This window comes from Lontra canadensis, unplaced genomic scaffold (genome assembly GCF_010015895.1).
Source record: "Lontra canadensis isolate GAN:19392208 unplaced genomic scaffold, GSC_riverotter_1.0 scaffold51, whole genome shotgun sequence".
Taxonomy (NCBI): domain Eukaryota; kingdom Metazoa; phylum Chordata; class Mammalia; order Carnivora; family Mustelidae; genus Lontra; species Lontra canadensis.
The window spans coordinates 10,763,322-10,786,641 of record NW_022631045.1 but is presented as its reverse complement, the minus strand read 5'-3'; the positions used below and the strand labels follow the sequence as shown (position 1 = coordinate 10,786,641).

Here is a 23,320-nt window from a genome sequence, read left to right as displayed (position 1 = left end):
CACCTCGGTGGCTCTGTCGGTTAAGCATCTGACTCTTGATTTTGGCTCAGGTCATGAACTCAGGGTCATAACACTGAGCCCAGCAGCAGGCTGTGCACTGAGTGTGGAGCCTGCTTAAGATTCTCACTCTCCCTCTTCCTTTGTCCACCCTCCACATGCATGTGCACACACTCTCTCTCTCTCAAAAAAAAAAAAAAATATTTAAAATAAAATATTCTGTTTTTTAAGGTTATTAAAAGAACCTTATGCAAAAGAGACGTTATCTGCAAAAGAAGAACTTCAGCCCTGCATGAAGAACCCTGCATGAAGAGGTGTCATATGTCTGTAGCACTGTGTAACTTACATGGAATGCCTAGTGTTACTCCAATTCTAAATGATTCCTTTCAACTATCTTCCTAAACATAATGATCCATATCACAAAAACAAATGCTTCTATCAAGGGCAATATATTTCAAAGTTCTTGAATATATAAACACACACAAAAAACCCTAAGAGGCTGACATTCAGACATCATTTCTGTTTTATAGATAAGCAAACTGAGACTTGGAGAATTAACCAATTTACCTAAAATCCTATAGCTAAAATGCAACTAGTATCATCAAAAGTTTCCTGTCTCCAGGTCCAAGGCCTTTTCCATTCTACCATACAGTCATTTAAGATGCACAAAGAAAACCAAAATTTTAACAACTGATTCATTGTAAGTCACAACATGAACAGCACTCCTGGACAATTTCTTAATGGAAAGTCCCTATTTATATCCTATATGCAGTATGAACAGCATCTAATCTAATGACAGCAATTACATATTACACACTTATTAAACATTTATACAAAAAGGAAAAAACACTTTTCCAGACAAAACAACACAGACCTTTCCTTAAATTTTAGAAAAATTACCACATCAGAATCATTACACACACATTTATAAATTCAACTATTTTCAAGGTTGCTTTGGCTATTTGGGGCCTTTTGTGGTTCCATACAAATTTAAGGATTGTTTGTTCTAAGCTCTGTGAAAAATGCTGTTAGTATTTTTATATGAATTGCATTAAATGTGTAAATTGTTTTGGGTAGTAAAGACATTTTAACGATATTTGTTCTTCCAATCCAAAAGAATGGAATGTCTTTCCATTTCTTGGGGTCATCTTTCTTTCATGAGTGTTTTATAGTTTTCAGAATACAGGTCTTTCACCTCTTTGGTTAGGTTTACTCTTGGGTATTGTTTTTGGTGCAACTGTAAATGGAACTGATTCCTTAATTTCTCTTTCTGCTGTTTCATTATTGGTGTATAGGAATGCAACAGATCTCTATAGATTGATTTTGTATCATGAGACTCTACTGAATTCATGTATGAGTTCTAGCAGTTTTGTGGCAGTCTTTCAGGTTTTCTACATAGAATATCATGTCATCTGTGAATACTGAAAATTTTACTTCTTCCTTCCTGATTTGGATGCCTTTTATTTCTCTTGTCTGGTAGCTGTGGCTAGGACTTCTAGTACTATGTTAAATAACAGTGGTGAGAGTGAACATCCCTGTCTCTTTCCTGACCATAGAGGAAAAGCTGTTTTCCCCACTGAGGATGATATTAGCTGTGGGTTTTTCTTATATCGCCTTGATTATGTTGAGGTTATGTTCCCTCTAGCCCTACTTTGTTGAGGGTTTTTATCATGAATGGATATTGTACTTTGTAAAATGGTTTTTTTCATCTATTGAAATGACCATATAGTTTTTATTCTGTCTTAAAAAGCAAAGCTGGAGGCATCACAATTCCAAATTTCAAGTTATTTACAAAGCTGTAGTGATCAAAACAGTATGGTAACAGCATGAAAATAGGCACAAAAATCAAGGGAACAGAATAGAAAACCAAGGAATGAACCCACAACTATATAGTCAGTCATCTTCAACAAAGCAGGAAAGAATATCCAATGTGGAAGAAGTCTCTTCAAAAAATGGTCTTGAAAAAACTGGACAGCAACATGCCAAGGATGAAACAGGACCACTTTCTTATACTAAACACGAAAATCAATTCTAAATGGATTAGAGACCAAAATACGAGATCTGAAACCATAAAATCCTAGAATAGAATGCAGACAGTAACATCTTTGACAGTGACCATAGCAACTTCTTTCTAGATGTCTCCTAAGACAAGGGAAACAAAAGCAAAAATAAATAATCGGGACTTGATTAAAATAAAAAGTTTCTACAAGCAAAGGAAATATAAAACTAAAAGGCAACCTATGAAATGGGAGAAGTTATTTGCAAATGACATATCAGATAAAGGGTTAGTATCCAAAATATATGAAGAACTTATAAACACCCCAAAAAACAGATAACCCAATTAAAAAATGGGCAGAAGACACGCATAGACATTTTTCCAAAGAAGACATACAGATGGTCAACAGATACATGAAAGGATGCTCAACATCACCCATCATCAAGGAAATACACATTAAACATACAATGAGGTATCACCTCACATCCATCAGAATGGCTAAAATCAACAACACAAGAAATAACAGGCATTGGAGACAATGTAGAGAAAGGGGAACCCTCTTGCACTGTTTGTGAAAACACCAGCTGGTGCAGCTACTCTGGAAAACAGCATAGAGGTTACTCAAAAAGTTAAAAATAGAACTACCCTATGATCCAGTAATTGCACTACTAGGTATTTACCCAAAGAATACAAAAATACTAATTCAAAGGGATACCCCAATGTTTATAACAATATTATCTATAATAGCCAAATTATGGAAACAGCTCAAGTATCCACTGACTGATGAGCAGATAAAGAAGGTGTGGACTATATACAATAGAATATTATTCAGTCATAAAAAAGAATGAAATCTCACCATTTGCAATGACATGATGGAACTAGAGGGTATTATGCTAAGGAAAGTAAGTCAGTCAGAGAAAGATAAATACCATGTGATTTCACTCATATGAAATTTAAGAAACAAAACAAATGAACACAGGGGAAAAAGGAAAGAGAGGTAAACCAAGAAAATAATTTTAACTATAGGGAACAGAGTGATGGTTACCAGATGCGGGGGATGGGAGATACAGGTGATGGGGATTAAGGAGGGCACTTGCTGTGATGAGGACCAGTGTTGTAAATGCTGAATCACTACACTGTACACCTGAAACTAGTATTACACTGTATATTAAACAACTAACAGGAATTTAAGTAACTTTTAAAAATTCAAGGATTTTAACTGATTCTCAAGTTCTCCTAAAAATTTTATTAATATAAAGTTTTCCAGGGTAGTTCTTAAGTCAAATTATTCTAGTTGTATGATCTAATATAGACATTCATTTACACTAATAAGTGCTTTATGTGCATGAAGTTATTTAATCCACACTATTAATTCCAAGATCCAGAAATTACTGTTAGTCATTTTTACAAATAATGAAACTGAGGCTTGGAGATTTTAGGTAACTTGTTCAAGATCAGGAAGCTAGTAAACGGTAAAACTAAGACCCGAGTCAGTCTAGTCTGATGACAAATCCTTGTTCTTAACCCACCCTCTATTCCAATAAATATCATCTACTTTCAGTTGTCAAAAAGAGTTACCTTAGTTACTATATTTCTCTTCTTGTTTAAAAGAAGATAGCCAACTAATCTAGAAGACCTAGAATGGAATAGCTGCATCAGAAATGAGTTCATTTTGTCATAACATTCACTTCTCTGCACAAGCTGTCACATTCTCCCTTAGGAATGATTATATAATCAGAGGTTAAATTCTCAGGCCAATCCTCAAAAACTTAAATATCACTTAAAATAATATTTCTAGATAAACATCTGGTAATTATAACAGGACAATACCATATCCTGCAAAAAACAGGTACCCAATATCCCAAATGTAACATGTAATTCCTTCCTTTTCTTCCTCCAGCACACAACCAAGAATGAATTCACATCCCCTAGTCCCATCATGAGCTCCATTAGGAAATAAGATTTAAACTGTGCCAGTACCTATGGAAGGTAAGGACAAAGCCAGGATAAAAGCATAGAATAAGAAAGTAGTAACATTTATTCATACTTGTAGTCAAGTCTGAAGGCTTAAATGGCCTCCACAACCAAGGAAAACTATACATTATCGTTCAGTATAATTCAGTATAATATAAAAACATAATACATACTATTATATAATAATATATGTTAATATACTATATATAATATAATTCAGTATAATATATAGTTCAGTATAATATAAATTATAGTTCAGTACAAAAAACAGTTTTGTATTAATCAGCCTGGAACCCTAACTACCATATTGTACTTAGAAAGAGATCAGGAACATAACCCACTCATAAATTGGAAACTACCCGGGGCACCTGGGTGGCTCAGTGGGTTAAAGCCTCTGCCTTCAGCTCAGGTCATGATCCCAGGGTCCTGGGATCGAGCCCCACGTCAGGCTTTCTGCTCAGCAGGGAGCCTGCTTCCCCCTCCCCTCTCTCTGCCTGCCTCTCTGCCTACTTGTGATCTCTGTCTCTCAAATAATAAATAAATAAATAAATAAATAAATAAATAAATTGGAAACTACCCATATTCACCAACACTCTCTATAATCTACAACTCCTTCCCAACTTTCTGAAAACTAAAAGCCTAGCATCTGTGAGCAAGAGGTGAAGGAGCTATGACTCCCTCTAACTGCATATGCACAAAAACAGGTCTGAACATAAAGTACCCAAATCAGTGGGAGTATACATTAGATACTTTGGGAAGATAATATCAAAGTCATTCATCCAAGATCCTTCAGTATTCCTCTCTTTTTAAGTAAGGAGTTCGAGATTATGTTCAGGCCTTTGAAATTGGATTCATTTTCTCTTTTTTATTACCAGAGTCTATGTATTGAATGCTTGTGCCCCCAAAATGCATATGCTTAAAACCTAATGCCCATTGTAAAGGTATTAGGAGTTGTGGCCTTTAGGAAGTGATCAGGTCCTAAGGGCTCTGTCCTCATGAACGGGACTGGTGTCCTTATAAAAGAGGCCTGAGAAAGCTTCCACCCCTTCCAACTTGTAAAGCTAACGACAAGATGCTACCTATGAAGGAGGAAGCGAGCCCTCACAGAGACACAGAATCTGCCAGCACCATGATCTTGGACTTTCCAGCCCCCTGAACTGTAAGAAATAAACTTCTGTTGTTTATAAGCCACCCAGTCTGGTATTTTGTTAAAATAGCCCAAATGGACTAAGATGCCAGAATTTTTTTAATGGTTTTAAACATTTTCATGGGAGGTACATTAACATATTTTGCTGTATTAATCTGATCAGTAAAAACAGACAGACATGTACAATAGTATAGTGCTAATGCTAATAAGAAAGTAAATTTATTAAAGGTGTCTGTCTGGAGTGCAATTTAACAAAAATTACCAAAAGATTTATAAATATTCATAGCTATTGACTCAGTAATTCAGCTTGTAAAAATGTATTCCAAAAATCAGATTCATTCATTAATTTATTTAACAAACTATCAAGGACTTACCTTGTGCCAGGCATTATTCTTATGAATAGAGATGTTTATCACATCATTTTATAGTGTCAAAAAGTTGTGGTGAAAAATGTCCAATAATAGCAAGATTTTTAGCAAATTAAAATATATCTAATGTATAAAATATTACAGTACCATTGGAAACATTATCAAATACCAAAAAAATTTAGTAACATAATAAAATTCTCATGATATGTTAAAAAAAATTTAAAACAAGATACAAAATTATTACATGTAACTATAGTTACATGTAGTTACATGTATGATCCCAAATCTGTGTTTTAAATGACTCAGCCAGGACCTTGATCTAGTTACCTAACCTCACTCTATTTCAGTATCTTCTAAAAAATAATCAAGATTTTACATTTTACATGTAAAATAAAGACTTTTTGTTTCATATCTCAATGGATTGTTGAATGAGTTATTTTTTAAGTTCTTATAATATCCCCCAGTACATACAAAGCCCTAGTAATTATTTGCTGGTGTTAGTAGTAGTAATATTACATATACACACATATACTTTTGTAAAGAAAAAAAGGAAAGAAATGTATCAAATGCTATCAAAGATTCTACATTCTAACAAAACTAATTCTGAAACAATCAGGAATTTTAAACACTACATATTATAAGATATTAAAAATTATAAGGTATGGCTTTGTCTTTTAAAAAGTCTTTATATCTGAGTGAAGGATGTATGAATAAAATATGATAGCTAAGATTTGCTTTAAAATACTTTGGGGGCACCTGTGTGGCTCAGTGGGTTAAAGCCTCTGTCTTCAGCTCAGGTCATGATCCTGGGTTCCTGGGATCGAGCCCCACATCCTGCTCTCTGCTCAGTGGGGAGCCAGCTTCCCTTCCTCTCTCTCTGCCTGCCTCTCTGCTTACTTGTGATCTCTGTCTGTCAAATTAGTAAATAAATTTAAAAAAAAAAACTTTAAAATACTTTGGGGGGGTTTACATGTGGAGATTTTAAAAAATTTGTAATGCTATCAGATGTACATTATTTACCTCTAGGTAACAAAATTATTATTTGCTTTTCTTTTCTTTATGTTTTTCTATTTTTCAAATTATCTAGAGTAATTCAAAATTATTTTTTAAATGAGAAAATTTGGAGGGTGCCTGGGTGGCTCCGTTGATTGAGCATCCAACTCTTGGGTTTTGGCTCAGGTCATGATCTCAGGATCCTCAGATTGAGCCCTGTATTGGGCTCTATTCTCAACAAAGTTTGCTTAAGATTCTCCGTCTCTCTCACACTCTGCCCCTCCCTGTGCTCAGGCTCTTTCTCTCTCTCCCTCTAACATAATTGATTTTTTTAAAAATTCTTTAAAAAAAAAAATGAGAAAACTTTTTTTCAAAAAATGTTAAAGAAATCCTTACCAATACTCCATCCACAGATGAAACTTTCTCCCAAGTTAACCAAGCTCTTTCTTTGACATGATCTGGTATCTTTAATTTCTGACATAATGCGGTAAAATCAGGTTCTTCGGTTTCTTCCAACACGAGACTACCAGATAAAAATAGACAAGTAATAGGGATAGACTTACAAATCAAACTGATTAAACATTTCTTTCAATGGTTTGTGTATAACAGTACTGTCCTGAAAAAAGCATCAATAAATACTTTAAAATCTTATCTATCTTTGAAAAAAATTACAGGTAGAATTTAAACATGTTTATCTTTTTCCAAGTCTTTCCAACAAAAATACAACACAGTGAAAGATGTTTGCTGGCCTGGTGAATCACATACAGTTCAGAACAGCAAAATAGCTTTGTAAAAGTATGATAGCTAAAGCTGTATAGGAAAATTGGGATGACAATAACAACAAAAAGAAGAAAGCCCGTATATAACATTACAGATTCAATTTAGTATTAGTGAGTTTGCTAAAATGCAGTCTACAACTTATCAATGTCTCACATGATGATTAACTTAATATAAATTACTGCTATGCTTATATCAGATTTTTCCCTTTCATCCTCCTTACCCAGGACAAGTAGTCAATAATTCCTTGTTGGCTAGTTCTTTTTCATTCATTTAATGTCTATTTCACACCTAATAGTAATAATATGAGGAATACTGAGTAATTTTTCAGTATTTACTCTGACCCTGTCTGTACAAAGTACCTTAGATGCATAGTTTCAGTGAAATCCGTACATCAGCCTGTTAGATAAGTACTCTTATTATCCTTGTTTTACAGATAAGTACCAAATCAGAGAAGCTTAAGTACTCACTCAAGGTCATGGCCAGTAAGTGGGAAACCCAACAGTTTAACTCCATAATCCATGCCCTTGACCACTATTGCAGACTGCCAACCCTCCTTCAAAATATAATTAACTTTTGATTATGTCAACAATGAAGGCGAAATGCTGTTCCTAGTGAAGGTTTTCCTTCCAACTTCACCACTTAGACCAGATACAATGCAAAAGAAAAAAGATCTCAGCTGTCAAGGTAGAAACACACTCTGTCATTGAAAGTGCAGGTGGAGTGGGCCCTGAATCCATCCCTAAGCAAGTGCTAGGCTTCGGATCACCAGGCACTAGTTTTTACCCTTGCTAAGCAGCTAATCTACAGAGTTCAATTGCCCATACTAGTGAAACCTTTTGTGGGTATGGATAATCAAGAGTAGAGTGTATCTCGTATGGTTTTTGAACTACAGGAGATTTTTTGATAGTTCCATCATTTACAAGTATATAACATAATGTTGGGGTGGGGAAGAAAGGCATTCTTTTCTCAGGTGATGGCCAAAATTTCAGTATTTCTGGTTACCTTATAATTGGGTAACGTGGAAATTCTTCAGAGTAGATTTAGTGCTTTTTCCAAATGAGAACTTTCAAGTATTGGATACATCAGAGTTTAATCAGAAATTAAATTTGTCTTCTCCCAGAACAGACTAGACTTTTTTTTTAAGTGAGTGTGATTTTTAACTAACCCACAAGACAACCCATTTAAATATATGTATTTTTAATAGCCTTTCACAGGACATCCCAAAGACCATTCCAATTTTTTACAACTTGTCTGAACTCTGTTAGTGTCTGGCAAGTTGAAAGAACAGGGCTTGGTAATGGGCTAGAACAGGGGAGGAAGTGATGAGGGACAGAAATTAATTCCATTTCCCTGAAATCAATATGTAGTCTCAAAGTAGAACCAGTGCGGACAATAATAATGGCAATCATACTCTTTTAATCTTAGCTTCTTAACCATAAAAAGTATCGCAATCAAGAAAAATAGAATGTTGCAATGGAATAAATACCCCCTTGTCATGTTCTACTGCATTATCATTGACTCGGCTAAATTTAGATACCACTTGGGGCGGTGTGGGGGGGGGGAGTTTCATGTGAGCACAAGACCATCACTAACTTTGTACCCAAACAAAACAAAACGAGAGGACACACAGTTGTTTCCTGGCTCAAAGGCAAAATGAAAGCAAAAATGAAAAATGCTGAAGATTAATAATATAAAAGAGTTTTATACAATGGGAATAAAAGAAAAAGTTGAGAAACTTTTAAGTTACAAAACTTTTTCCCATACACCAGTTCCTCTCAAAAGTTATGTTCCTCCAGTAACTACAGATGGTTCTGAATCCCCAAAGCACTGTTAAAAGGGAGCGCCACAAAACACCTCAGCCGAATACCCTGGGGGCAACTGACACACAGGACCCTGCACTTCACGTCCGATGGCTTTCCTGGCCTCTCTCAGCCAGGGGCTTCGGATGCAGTGCACGCCCAGAGGAAAACACTTTCAGCTGTTGCATCGCAGTAGACCAAAACAGAAAGTCAAACGGCCACCGAAAAACTACAAATCTCAACAGGAAACAAACTCTCCATCAGACACTAGTCAGTCATTTTTCTTTTTTTTTGCCTTTGATGGGGCCTCGTAATCACCCGCCGCCTGCAAGCCTTTCCGCCTAGAGGAGGAAAGGCGGCACCTGTCACTTTGCTCAGGGACCCGAGCCCCACCCGCCCGACACCTGTCAAGCGGGAGCCCAGACCCTTCCCGGCTTCCCTCCCCTCGCTCCCGGACCCAGACCCCTGTCACCCTCCTCCAGGCGCTCCGTGGCGGTAGGGGACACGGGAGCACCCCCCTCCCGCTCGGACGCGGCCGCGGGCGGAGACGCGCCCCCGCCTAGACGCCGGGGCGCCAGCCCGGACGCACTCTCGGGCGCCCTTCTCTAGCCGCGGCCGCCGGGGTTCTGCTCGCTCACCTGGGCAGAGGCAGGTCCTCGGGGCCACTGTCCTGCTCAGGGTCCTCCTCAGGAGGAGGCGGCGGCGGCGGCGGCGGCGGCGGTGGGGGTTCGGCGGCCGCTGCGGCGGCGGAGGCGGCGGCGGCGGCGGCGGCGGCTGCGGCTGCTGCTGCTGCTGCTGCTCTCCGGGGGTTTTTGGGCGGCATGACTCCCCCCCAGGGCAGGAGCCAGTGACTGGTGGCGAAGGGCCGGGAAAGGAGGACGCGCGCACGTCGGGGCACGCCCCGTCCTCTCCCGACTCCCGTTACAAAAATAATTTGAACGTCCCCTGAGAAAAACCGGACGAGCCCTCCCCCGCCCGGCAACCGAGCGCCGCGTCCAACCGCGGGAAAACGTCACTTCCGCCCCCGGCGTCACGTCCGTGAAGCTCCCGGGCCCGCCGGCGTCGGGAGGGAACCGGGGCGCGGAGCGGTGCGCTAGGCTGGGCGGGGGCGCGAGGTCGGCCGGGCTGGGTGTGGACCCCCGGCCTGGCCCGGGACAGCTTCCCGGAGGCCCGCCCCGCCCGGACGTGTCTCTACCCGAAACTCTCCTCTTCAGGCCTGGGTGCCGGTAACGGGGCACCGCACAGTCTGGGGGGTGAGATCGGGCCCCATTTTTATCTGTGGGCTGATCTGGGGCTGCGACTCCGGCCCCGCCGGGAATATCAAGCGTGTGCACCCTGGGCGGGCACGCCCCTCTCCCTCCGTGGGCGGCGCCCTCCCTCTCCACCACGCTCCTCCCGCCCAATCCGTTAGGCAGAATCGGCCAAAACAAAAACAAACGTTCGTGGAACACCTCGTAGAAAGTTAATTTTGACGATCACTGGGAGATCCAAGATGTAGAACAATTACTAGCCTTTTAGGGTCACTGTTTACAGAAGGGGAGTGGGGGAATGGGTACAGAAAAAATTATAGTGTTGATAAATGTTTTAATAGCGGTGTAAAAAGGGGGAAGCACCGTCGAAATGTCTAAGGGACAACTTCAGAGAAGCTGTGGCACCTGAATAGAAGTTTGCCAGGTATGTACATAGCAAGTTTGCCTTGCTATGTACCAGGGATTGTGCTGGCCATTTTAACTATCTTAATCCTGGGTCCTGGGATAGAGCCCCCCCACCCCCCACCCCCGACCCCCCACCCCCCTCCTCCCTCCGGTAGTGCTCACTGCTCTGCAGGGAGCCTGCTTCTCCCTCTGCCTGCATCTCCCCTTGCTTGTGCTGTGCTCTGTGTGTGTGTGTGTGTGTGTGTGTGTGAGAGAGAGAGAGAAATGAATAAATAAAATCTTAAAAAAAAAATGCACCAAGAAAAGAGCATGCGCAAAGGCACAAAGCCCTCTGAGAAGAGCTTGCTGGAAGAGCTTAACACCATCCAACATTGGTTTAGAAGCTTTGTCTCTTCTCTCATGACATTTACTGTAATAATAGATTGTCTAGTATGAAAACGTGTTTTTCTCTCTTTGGCAGACCCAGTGGATTGCCCAGTCAGAATTTACCACTTGAGGCACTGTGAATAATACATAGCTATGTTCTGATGTGAACCCCCTCGTCCTTGGAATAGCTGACCAGGGCTGAGGCAGCAGGACCCTTCAGTCAAGTCAGGGCTGCAAACTTCTTGGGTTTATCTTGGGCAGTTGTACAATGGATTACCATTTTCTGTATATACCATGATATATATGTCAGGATGTGAAAAGGGTTGGCAGTCATTGGCCTACTCAACAGCCAGTCTGTCCTACGTTCAGAAATCATCTCTTGGGGGCCCTGACTTCTTTGTCAGGAAGTAGGGCCCAAACCCAGCCCCAGCTACAGAGAATGAATAGCATCAAAGTGGTAATCCTCTTCACCTTGCCAGGGATTAGTGTAGGCAGAAGCTCAGGACGCAGTTTTGCAAGATCAAAGATTGTCTGCTGGCAGCCTGATAAATGAGATACAGAGATGACACAGTTCTTCTTCCTTTAACTGTTATCATGAGAATGTGACACTGAAACAATTACTCTGGCCATTGTGACTTAAGACAAGCTGACCTGAGGATAAGGCAGAAATGTTAATGATGTTACAGTAAGTAATACCAAAACATCTGCATCCTCTGTGACAAATCAGTTCTGATTTGACCAATGCTGGAGGTGACCTCAACTGAGCTGGAGTTTTCAGTTGTTTACACCAGAAAGCATTATGACTGATAATATTTATCCAATGAGCCCTTTCAGGATAGAGACCAAATATTAGGCATCGTTGTAGACATATAGTAGCCAGCAGTAAATGCTTGTTTGCTAAAAGTAGAGAGGCCAGAATAGCAGAGGAAAATTCTGGAAACTGAAGTAAACTCTATATGTGGATATGACTTACTTTAAACCCAGGTTATCAACCTCTGGATTTGCCACAATTGTGATAAATCAAAGAGAGATTTCTCAATTTATAAAAGGATGTGTGTCGTTATCATGGATTAATTTAACTATGTTTTCCACTACATTTAAAACCCTTACCCCCCCACACACACAGCTTTCTGTTGCACACCAAAGAAATATTAGAAATTCTACAGATTCTTCAAAGATTCTTTTCCTGAGCTTCCTCCAACAGTGAAATCACAGACATTATAATCGGGGTTCAACACTCAAGTTGTGTAAACACGGTTAGTTGGTGGACCCTCGGGTTCCAAGCCAGCCGGGCAGCTCTGATGGCACCAGCTCTCCCCTTAGGCCCAGCCCCGGCTCGGTGGCGGCCACCACCCAGCCCTTCCTTTCCTGAAGGTGGGTGACACCCACGCCCCTGCAGAGCCGGGCCTGAAGGTACCTCCAAACGCCCAGGCCAGGAGCTTCTCTGGTTACCTATGTCCTACTTGTTCATTCAGTGACTGCTTTCTGATGTTCACTCTACTTGACCTTTCTTGCAGTTAACACAGTTAACCACATCCTCCTTCTTAAAACTTCCCTAGTCTTCCATAAATCCATGGTTGCTTTTTTCTCCTCCCTTCTGTTCCTTTATAAACTCCTCCCTGGTTTTCTCCCTGTGTTCAGGGCAGTTTCCCTAGAGCAGCATGAGTCAACGTGTGTTCCTTGGACCACTGCCAGTTTGCTTATGTCTCATTTACAAGGAAATGAGCACAGAAATTAAGAGTAAGTGCTTAGCAGCATTTTCAGCGATTTAATATTTCAGCTATTTCCAGGCACATGATCTTTGAACACTTCTCAATAAACAGAATATGGAACAGTTCAGGTGTTTCGCAACTTGTGTGATTGTAGGTGGCATAGCTGTGTCCTTTGTGCAGTAGGACCACATTATAAGGAATAAAATTTTAAGATTAGTTGATTAACTGTAACCCCAAAGTGAATACAAATCTGTAAAAGTGTAAATATTTGTTTACTTTTCTAACTTGTTATATTTACAGTCATTTTAATTTTTAATCAAGCCTGGTTTTTGAAATTCATAGCTATATTAGGGAAGTTAAATTTGTGTCATTTGTTTCTAGCCCTAAATTATAGGTGATGAAATAAACCTTACTGTCCTGTTGTCAAGAAAAGACACATGTCAGTACTATGTTAGTAATAGTGGTAGCAACCCAAACAATGGCCAGAGAAGTGATTCTAAAGAATTAAAGATCCAAGTGTTTTACTATTTTTGCTCGGAAGTAGCATCCCCCTTCTACTGAGTCCATAGCCAAAACTCACAGTAAAGTACTAAAACCGTAATTGTCTGATGAAGCATCAGACATCAAAATTCATCAGCATTCATATATAAAATATAAGGAAACTAATTGTGAGTTTGATAAAACATGTAGCATTTTTATTTTCCATTAAAAAATCTCCACACATAGGGAATTCATGGATCCAGAATCCATTTCTTTTTTTTTAAAGATATTTATTTATGTATTTATTTATTTGACAGAGAGAGAGAGCGTGCACAAGTAGGCAGAGAGGCAGGTGGGGTGGGGGGGACAGGCTCTCCACTGAGCAGAGAGCTCGATGTGGGGCTCGATCCCAGGACCCTGGACCATGACCTGAGCCGAAGGCAGAGGCTTAAAGTACTGAGCCACCCAGGTGCCCCCAGAATCCATTTCTTTAATTGAAGTATACTTTAAATGCAACTATAACTTAAAAGGACAAATTTTTAGAATTGATAAGAAAAACCAGTACTATTACTGATAAGGAAGATGAATTTTGAAACTAAAACAGTATTTGCTCTATTCTGGATAAAAATTAAAAGTGAATGTCCTCAGCTTGCTGAAATTGTCTTCAAATCACTTCCATTCCCTTAAACATATCTTTGAGAGACTAATTTCTCTACTATGAGTATTACTGAGTAAAACATAAAAACAGTTTAGATACACAGTATCTCCTGCTAGAGGCATTGTCAGCACTCTAACCTAGCTAAGATAATTTAATAGGCAGGAAACATTTTCATTTGTCGTGTTAAAATCTGTAACTACTGACAAATTTTAAATATTAAATATAGCATTTAATATGGGAAATTACTCCTTCACTACGAGCTTTTTGTTTTTTGACTGTGGAATTATTTAAAAACTAACCATGTATTAGTAACTCTTTATATTAATCACCTATATGCACACTTAACAGTGAACAAAGTGGTTTTTGTAGTTTCTTCTTTAATGCTATGTAATATTTTGTTCTGTGTTTTTTGAGATGTAATTTTGTATCTGTTTAAAATACTTAAAATGTGAGTCTGTAATTGGTGTGCCTTTTTAATTTTCATTTCATTTTCAAGTATTTTTAAAAATTTCATTTTTCAGAAGTATCAATTCATGAAATTAAAAAGAAAGGAAAGGCTCTTCACATATAGTGTGAGATAACACTGGTCTAAGAGATCCTCACTTCTCTTCTCCATTTGCTCTATTTTATTTCCACAATTTAAATCACCCCCATATGTGTATGCTCTTAGATTCTTTCAGATTTCAAGAAACAGAGATCCATTTTGTTTACCTTAATTATTCAGGATTATTGATTAGTTTAGGGGAGGAGTAAAAGAGACAAAAAACTAAAAAATAAAGAGTCCCTCCTGCTACACTCCTGTACCTTATCATCCATCCACTAGCTGACTCCCATCCTTCCTGCCTCTGTGAACATTGTTAGTCTTCATCTCTTTATAATTCCTGCCACAATGATCCCCTCTCCATGTCACTAATTCACATTCCTCAGGAGAGAGACTATGATTGGTTCCCCTACTAAACTATAATTTACATTAGCAGGACCAGATAACATAATTTGCTAGTCGCAGTGAAAAATGAAAATGCAAGGCCCCTTTTTCACAAATTATTGAGATTTTCAAGATAGTGAGTGTGGAACATTTTAAACCAAGCCCAATGCCTTTCTAAATGGAGTCTTATAGAACTGCATAGCTCACCTGCCAGCCATGTCCATGAGAATAGATCTATATCTGTTCTGCTAACTAGGGTGTCCTCATACCTAGCATGTACCCGTGACACTGAGAAATCAAATGGCCTTGATACCAAGTGGTGCCAGTTTGGAATTGATATCATTGTATTAGTTTCCCCTCCTTCCCTGCCCACTCCCCTTTACCTTCACTCGTATTTCTCTCAAATTGCACTTGGTCTGTATTTTCTAGAGAATCCAAGCTAAAACACTTGGCTCCAAAGTGTCCTGAAGACATTCAGGATGGAATATTAGAGTTGGCTTAATCACTGGTCTTATGGCAATAAAGACAAAGCATGGTATGTGGGTAGTAAGTGGGGCCACACAGTGGTATCATAACTACTAAGGCTTCCCACCTGTGCCGATCAGGATGCAGTGCACATAGAAGGTGGAACATTGGAATGTGTCATGGCTGTGACGCTTGAGCAGTATGGGGATAATAACTGTAGGGATTGGGATGGATTCTGTTACCGGAATTGTACCCTTTGTAAAAGAAAATGATACCTCAGGGCAGGCAACTGTCACCTTAAGGCACGCTGAGAAAGGCAGAAGGCTTCCATTGGCAGTTTTTTAAAAGACTGTGATTTTGATGTAAATTATTTTTGCTTTTGTCTTAACAAAACTATATGCAATAAAATTAAAGAAAAAATATAAAATATAAGATAAAGAACTTGGGCATTCTGGGAAGCATAATTCTGAACATTATTCTCTTATTAATTTTTTTATTTTTTTTTTTAATTTGACAGACAGAGATCGCAAGTAGGCAGAGAGGCAGGCAGAGAGATGGGGAAACAGTCTCCCTGCTGAGCAGAGAGCCCAATGTGGGGCTCAATCCCAGGACCCTGGGATCATGACCTGAGCCAAAGGCAGAGGCTTTAATCCACTGAGCCACCCAGGCGCCCCTTGAGTTTATTTTTGAGTACAGTTTAAGAGGGTGATTCAGTTCAACCTTTTTTGAGGGGGTGGGGGGGAAATATAGCTTTCCAGTTTTACCAGTACCATTTATTAAAGAGACTTTTACCCATTGTATATACTTTCTTCCTTTGTTGTAGATTAATTGACCATATAAATTGTAGATTAATTGACCATTCAATGGTCACAGATAATTGACCATATAGGTTTATTACTGGCCTTTCTGTTATGTTCCACTGATCTATTTTTGTGCCAGTACCAAATTATTTTCATTACTATAGCTTTATAGTGTAGCTTGAAATCTGAGATTGTGATACCTCCAGCTTTGTTCTTCTTTCTCAAGATTGCTTTGACTATCTGAAGTCTTTTCTGGGTACATACACATTTTAGATTATTTGTTTTAATTCTGTGAAAAATACTACTGGCATTTTGATAGAGATTACATTAAATCTGTAGATTGCTTTGGATAGCATGGACATTTTAACAATATTAATTCTTCCAATCCATGAGCATAGTACATCTTTTCCATTTGTTTATTTGGTCTTCAATGTCTTTCATTAGTGTCTCAGAGATGCAGCAAGTCTTTCACCTCTTTGGTAAGTTTATTCATAGGTATTTTTTTTTGTGCAATTGTAAATGGGATTGTTTTGTTAATTTCTCTTTCTGCTAGTTCATTATTAGTGTATAGAAACAACAGATTTCTGTATGTTAATTTTATATCCCATAATTTTACTGAATTCATTTGTCAGTTCTAATAGTTTTTTTGGTGAGGTCTTTAGGGTTTTCTTTGTACAGCATAGAAAACCCTGAAACCTTTACTTTGGGAATCTAAAACGCAAAACAAACAAACAAACAAAAAACAGAAACAGACTCATAAATATAGATAGCAAACTAGTTATTGCCCAAGGGGAGAGGTGTGGGGTGATGGCAACATAGGTGAAGGGGATTAAGAGATACGGACTTTCCAGTTATGAAATAAATAAGTCAGGGATGAAAAGTACAGCATAGGGAATATAGTCAGTATTGTTGTAATTATGTTGAATGGTGACAGATGGTAACTACATTCATGGTGATCATTGCATAATGTATAGAACTGTCAAATCACTATGTTGTACACTTGAAACTAATGTAATATTGTGTGTTAACTGTACTTCAATAAAAAAAAAAGTGAAAGACTGATTTCCGTAGCTTAGAGCAAACTATACCAAAAATCAGGCCCAGAATCTGATTGTAAAGGCAGCAGAGCTGAAAAAGCAACAAAATGCATAGATTTACAAGGTCTCCTATGTCCACATCTGGTCCCTGAAGGAGCAAAGTGATCTAAGACCCAGGATGGGATATTTGAGTGGATGAGTCTGAGAATATTGATTCTCCTAATTCTCCCCTGAACCTGTGGAATACTGGAAAAGATTAGCAGCCAGCTCTCAGGGGAGGGGTTGGCAGGGAAGGACCATGATTTGTAGGATTAGCCAATTTCTATTGAATAAACACTCCCACCTTAGTCGCTTTCAGCCTACCAACATAATGTCACTGAACACAGTATTAAAAAGTGATGCCCACAATTGGCTCCTATAAGCTGGGTATGAACTGGCTCCAACCCATCAGTAACCTGATGTGCAATCAGCACCTCCACTTTGCCAGAGGAAAATAGTCTTCTCTTGCCTGTAAATCATGCAAAGACTGTTGAAGCAAGTGGCTCTCCAAAAGGATGTGTGGCCATTAGCCAGGGTAACTGTGCACTGGAAAAAAGGAAATGCTCAGAGTCTTCAAGGATTGTTAGATACAGGGCAGCTGGGTGGCTCAGTTAAGTGTCTGCCTTTGACTCAGTTCAAGATCCCAGGGCCCTGGGATTGAATCCTGCATCAGGCTCCTTGTTCATTGGGAAGTTTGCTTCTCCCTCTGTGCCCCCCTCCCCCGCTTCCTGATCTCTCTCAAATAAATGAATAAAATCTTTAAAAAAAAAAAAAAAGAATTGTTAGATACAGTGTCCAAACTGTCACTGACACCACCATGATTCTCCAATTAGAATGGAAACTAGTGAAGTTTTGGCTCAACTTCAACTTATTGTGAGTCCAGTAGGTCTATGAACACATTCCGTGGTTAAATCAATGATTGTATAATTAGGACAGATGAACTTAACAGATGTCAAAATCCTCATGTTGGTCCCCTGACCTGTGGAGCAATTGCCATTATGTAGCATGGACCATATAGAGGGTGCTAAAACTGCCACTATTACCCCCAGTCAGGATAGTAATTCAAAAGCATGACAGCATCTTAGGAAGAAATGCAAAGACTTATACCACTATCAAATATTTAAAGGATCCAGAGTTTGTGGTTTCTTTTACATCTCCATTCAACCAACTCTCCTATCTAACCCTTACAAAAATGGGAGGTGATAGTAGACCACCATAAATTGAGCCCCAGTAGAAGTTTCCATACTACATGTAGTCTCTTCATTGGATCAGATCAACATAGATTTGGCATTGGTATATAGATATTAATTGGTCAATGCGCTTTTCCTAATTTCTATCATGAGAAAGGATCAAAAGCACTTTGTCTTTAGAGAGGCAGTTGCCTCAGGGCTATTTTAACACATCTTTTCTCTGTCCTAGTGGACACAAAGGGCCAAGTACTCCAAATCAGTGCTTCTCATAGTTCTGTTTGTTTGTTGTTTGTTTGTTTGTTTGTTTGTTTTTCCAATCTGTCTTGGAGCGATACTTTTGGAAATCACCACTGAATTTGACAGGTAAGTACCTTGCTGCCCATGTGAATCACCACACAAGTTTGACAGTTGCTAAAATGATCAATACCTTGCTTAATGAGATGAGGCTTCTGATCATGTACTTGGATGTCACAGCAATGTCAATTGCTATAAAATGTTCTAAACACAGATTTTCAATTTCATAATTCATCTGGCAAGAACCAGTAACCAAGAGTTAACCGACAGCAGCAGTCTGTAGATTCCACTTTGAATATTAGTCTAAATGGCCTTGTAAAACATGCATGATGAAGAATGGAAGAAAGACTCTAAGGCAATCCAAGGGCTTGCCATGTCAATGACATTTTTAGCATTCCAAAATTATGGGAACACAGGAAACATCACCTTTAATGTAAAAATATCACCTCCTGCCACTAGGAGAGAGACTCTTCACTTAGTGGACTTCTTTGGTTTTTGAAGGCATATACTGTCTTTGGGAATATATCCCCAGCCCATTTATCAGGTGACTTAGACAGCAAGTGGGTGCCAAAGTAGAAGACATCTCTAAATGAAATCCAAGCTGGGGACACCTGGATGGCTCAATCGGTTAACCATCTGCCTTCAGCTAAGGTCATGATCTTGGGGTCCTGGGATCAAGTCCCGCACTGAACCCCCTACTCAGCGGGGAGCCTACTTTTCCTTCTCCTTCTGTGTGTACGTACTCTCTCTCAAATAAATAAATAAATAAATAAATAAATAAATAAATAAATATTTAAAAAAGAAAAAGGAAAGAAATCCAAGTGCAGTACAAGCTGGCCAGCTACTTAAGCTGTATGATTCAGCAGATCCAATGGTATGAGAGGTGTTTGTGGTGAATAAGTAACACATAGAGTCTCCAGCAAGCCCCAATAGGTGGTATACACCTAAGGTTCTATAGCAAGGAAACCTTCTGCAACAGAGAATTAGCCTTTATTTGAAAAGTCAGCTGTTTGTGCTACTAGGGCCCAAATGGAGACAAAGTGCCTAAGCAATAGAAGCAGCCTGTCACCAGCTGATTATTATTCTCTGAGCTATAAGGTCTGTCAGCATCAATCCATTATACAATGGATATGGTACATTCAGGATCAGGCAAGCAGGGACTAAGAAGTCATGAGTAAGTGTGAACAAATGATCTAAACTCTTACATCACCAACCTCTCTTGCACTGACACTTCTCTCTCAGTTCAGTCCTTTGGCCTAAGGAGATTCTCTAAGACCAACAGATGGAGAAGGAAAGAACCTGGACCTGGTTTACACATGGCTTGGTACAGGATGTAAGTGTTATAAAAAAAAAAAATGCACTCCTGGTGCCCACAGTACAGTGATGGTGGCAAATCTTCCCTTGGGAAGATTTGTGAGCAATACACTTGATCATTGACTTCTTAGGAAGAAGTGGCCTGAGATATAGATATGGATATACAGGAACTTCTAGGCAGAGAGAAATGGCTTGGCTAATTGATTCAGGACCTGAAAAAAAAAATGATTGAAATACTGGGGACAGATTGGTCTGGAAAACAAAATTTGAATGGAACTGTGGGGATTAGAGTATCTCTGTGTCTCATGTTATTTTCCCAAGAGAGCATTCTCAGGCACCAGGCAAACGACATGACTTGTGTTGTGGTATCAGCTAGCAAGCATAAAGATCCTATGAATGGAGAGGTCATGGTGGCAGTGATGAAAGTATTGCATGGGCCAGAAAATATGGACTCCTCACTAATTCTGATCTAGCTAGGTTAATGGCCATTGCTGAATTCCCAACTTGCCACTTGCAGATACCAAAACTGAGCCTTTAATATGCCATTGTTCTTTGAGAAGACCAGTCAGCCACTTGATAGCAGATTGATTACACTGGAACACTTCTACCCTGGGGGAGGCAGTAATGCATCCTTATCAGAACTGGTACCTAACCTAGTCATGAATTTGCCTTCCTTGTCCTCAGTGCCAGGACCAATATTCAAGAATTTATGGAAGCCTTAGATTTTGACATGGTTTCTCTCACAATAATGGTTCAGACCAGAGAATATATTTTATGACAAAAGAGAGGAAACAACAAACACAGGAGCCAATGGTCTTTACCTCGTAACTCGTCTGTATTAGCCAGATTTTGTTCCATAACAAAATACTCCAGACAGTGCAAAGTTGAGGAATGCCCTCCAAGACATGGTATATGCCCTGAACCAACAGTTAATATATAGTACTATGTCCCCCAGCAACTAGAATATAAGGGGGCAAGGAAAAAAGAACAGAGGTAGGATTAACCCCTTTTAGTGGATGGGTGCTGTTGGTGCTTTGCTTAAATGTCCTTTACCTACGCACACACTCATCCCCCAGCTGTTGTGAGTATTGACTGAGAACTGCCCTTAGCCAAAGAGCTGCCTCATCTATGACATCTACCCCCATCCCTACCCCCTCTCCCCCCACTGACAGACACCGGCCAGTGATAGACTGACATGAGGGCACAAAAGAGTAGAGGAGAGAGACATGAAGACTTTCAATTATGACCTTAATATTATCTTCACCAGCAGGGATTTTACCTTGTGTCATTAACCTTCTTGCTTAAGTCTTTCCAGAGATGGTAGCTGGATATCATCTTGAACAGGACTCTGTGATGAAATGAACTTGTTCTTTCCCCCTTAGGGAGGAAGTGAAGGAATGATCTACTCACAAAAATTGGTGCTTCTATTGCAGTATTATGGGTGAATATAATGGGAAGCATGAAGGAAAATGAGTGGTGAAAAAGATGCATTTTATCAAACATTGTACTCTAATGCTCTTGGCCTCATCAGCCTCAGGACCAGTAGCCATTTGTCACAGTAGCCACATGTGACAGCCAACACCTGGTGGGCTGTGCTGCTATGGCAAGAGACATCACATTAGCACAACTGGATGGTTAGCTCACCTTATAACCAAACAATATTGCGTCTCACCTCCTGCCCTGGAGTTTTTCTTTTGGAAAAAGACTAATGAGATGCTGCAGGACCTGCCAGTGCTTACACATGAACAATCCAGAAATGTGTGGGATTCAAGATCCATGAGGAAAAATGTTGACAAGGGGATCTAGCAGATAAATTCTCTTTGTTCTTCCCAGAAGGTTGTTCTGCGATAAGGGTCATTTATATTACCTCTTGAAAGATGCTCCCTTGAGACTAAGCAATTAATTGTATTTCATACTGAGTGATGGCAAGTTCACAGAAGGAGCAGTGAAGTGCATACACATGTAGAAAATGGTTGCAAAGGATGAATAACAACGCAAAGATAGTTTCTCCTCATTAATTTTATTTTCACACAATAAACTAGGTTTGTAAAATTGTACTACTTTATGGTGTTCAGTAATAAGAAAAAATGATATGATTTGTAATTTAAAAATGTATACAATCACTGTCGTGAGGTTCTTATGTTATATGTAAAGTTGCATATATCAATTCATTAGAGATGCATATTATAATCACTATAGTAACTAACCTCCAAAAAACTGGAAGCAGATATAACTGAAAAGAAAATATGCTTCAGTTGAAAGGCAGTACTAGTCAGGCTGGATAAAAAAGCAAGACATAATAATATGCTATTTATAAGAGATTTACTTTAAATACGAAGACACGACTAAGTTAAAGTGATGGACTTAAATTGCCATGCAAACATCATGCAAATTTGTCTGTTCAATTTCAAAATGAAGTTAGAGTGCCTAGGACTTCCAGCACTCTGTTAAATAACAAATAACAGTGGTGACAAGTAGACATCCCCATCTCGTTCCTCACCATAGAGGAAAAGCTCTCAGTCTTTCCTCATTGAGGATGTTAGCTATGGGTTTTTCATATATGGCCTTTATTATATTGAGGTATGTTCCCTCTAACCCTGCTTTGTTGAGGGTTTTTACCATGAATGAATGTTATACTTGGTCAAATGCTTTTTTTTTTTTTTTTGCATCTATTGAAAGGATCATATGGTTCTTATCCTTTCTTTGATTAATGTGGTGTATCAAGTTGATTGATTTCTGACTATTGAACCACCCTTGAAGCCCAGGAATAAATCCCACTTGATCTTGGTAAATGACTCTTTTAAGGTACTGTTGGATTCAGTTTGCTGGTATTTTATTGAGAATTTTTGCATCCATGTTCTTCAGAGATATTGGCCTGTAGTTCTCTTTTTTAGTGGAGTCTTTACCTGGTTTTGGTATCAGGGTAATGCAGGCCTCATAGAATGAATTTGGAAGTTGTCCTTCCATTTCTGTTTTTTGGAACAGTTTGAGAAGCATAGGTATTAACTCTTTTTTAAATATTTGGTGGAATTCATCTGTGAAGCCATATGGTCCTGGGCTTTTGCTTGTTGGGAGATTTTTTATTTTTGATTCAATTTCTTTGCTGGTTATTCGTCTGTTCAAGTTCTTTACTTCTTCCTTTAATTGTAAGTATTCTTTATGTGTTCCAGATATATGATTTGCAAACATTTTTTCCTATTCTATAAATTCTCTTTCTACTCTCTTGACTGTGTTTCTTATAGCACAAAAGTTTAATTTTGTTTTGTAGCTTGTGTTGTGGTGGCAGAGCTAAGAAACTGGTCAATGCCTATGCAAGATCATAAAGTTTTAT

At 39.2% G+C, this 23,320-nt stretch overlaps 1 protein-coding gene and 1 long non-coding RNA gene across 4 annotated transcripts in view; one reads left to right on the top strand and one right to left on the bottom strand.

Annotated features, from left to right (window-relative positions):
- Nucleotides 1–10,056, bottom strand: part of RB1 (RB transcriptional corepressor 1) — a 155,158-nt gene extending 145,102 nt beyond the window's left edge. The window contains exons 1-2 of one of the 2 annotated variants that reach the window (XM_032874040.1): nucleotides 9,693–10,056; nucleotides 6,872–6,998 (exon numbers count right to left, since the gene is read on the bottom strand). In XM_032874040.1, coding sequence (XP_032729931.1) covers nucleotides 6,872–6,998; nucleotides 9,693–9,877 — 312 coding nt within the window. In that variant the 5' untranslated portion in view covers nucleotides 9,878–10,056. Of the gene's footprint in view, nucleotides 1–6,871; nucleotides 6,999–9,692 lie in introns of those variants that run through there. The other variant, XM_032874041.1, reaches the window with a different exon arrangement.
- Nucleotides 10,057–10,219: 163 nt separating this feature from the next.
- Nucleotides 10,220–21,536, top strand: LOC116877351. Of its 2 annotated transcripts, XR_004384616.1 has the most exons (6): nucleotides 10,220–10,307; nucleotides 10,646–10,728; nucleotides 12,722–12,815; nucleotides 18,711–18,744; nucleotides 19,918–20,008; nucleotides 21,296–21,536. It is a non-coding gene; the product is annotated as an uncharacterized LOC116877351 (long non-coding RNA). The 2 variants fall into 2 exon arrangements; XR_004384615.1 differs by lacking the exon at nucleotides 10,220–10,307 and having other exon boundaries at nucleotides 10,541–10,728.
- The last annotated feature ends 1,784 nt before the right edge of the window (nucleotides 21,537–23,320 follow it).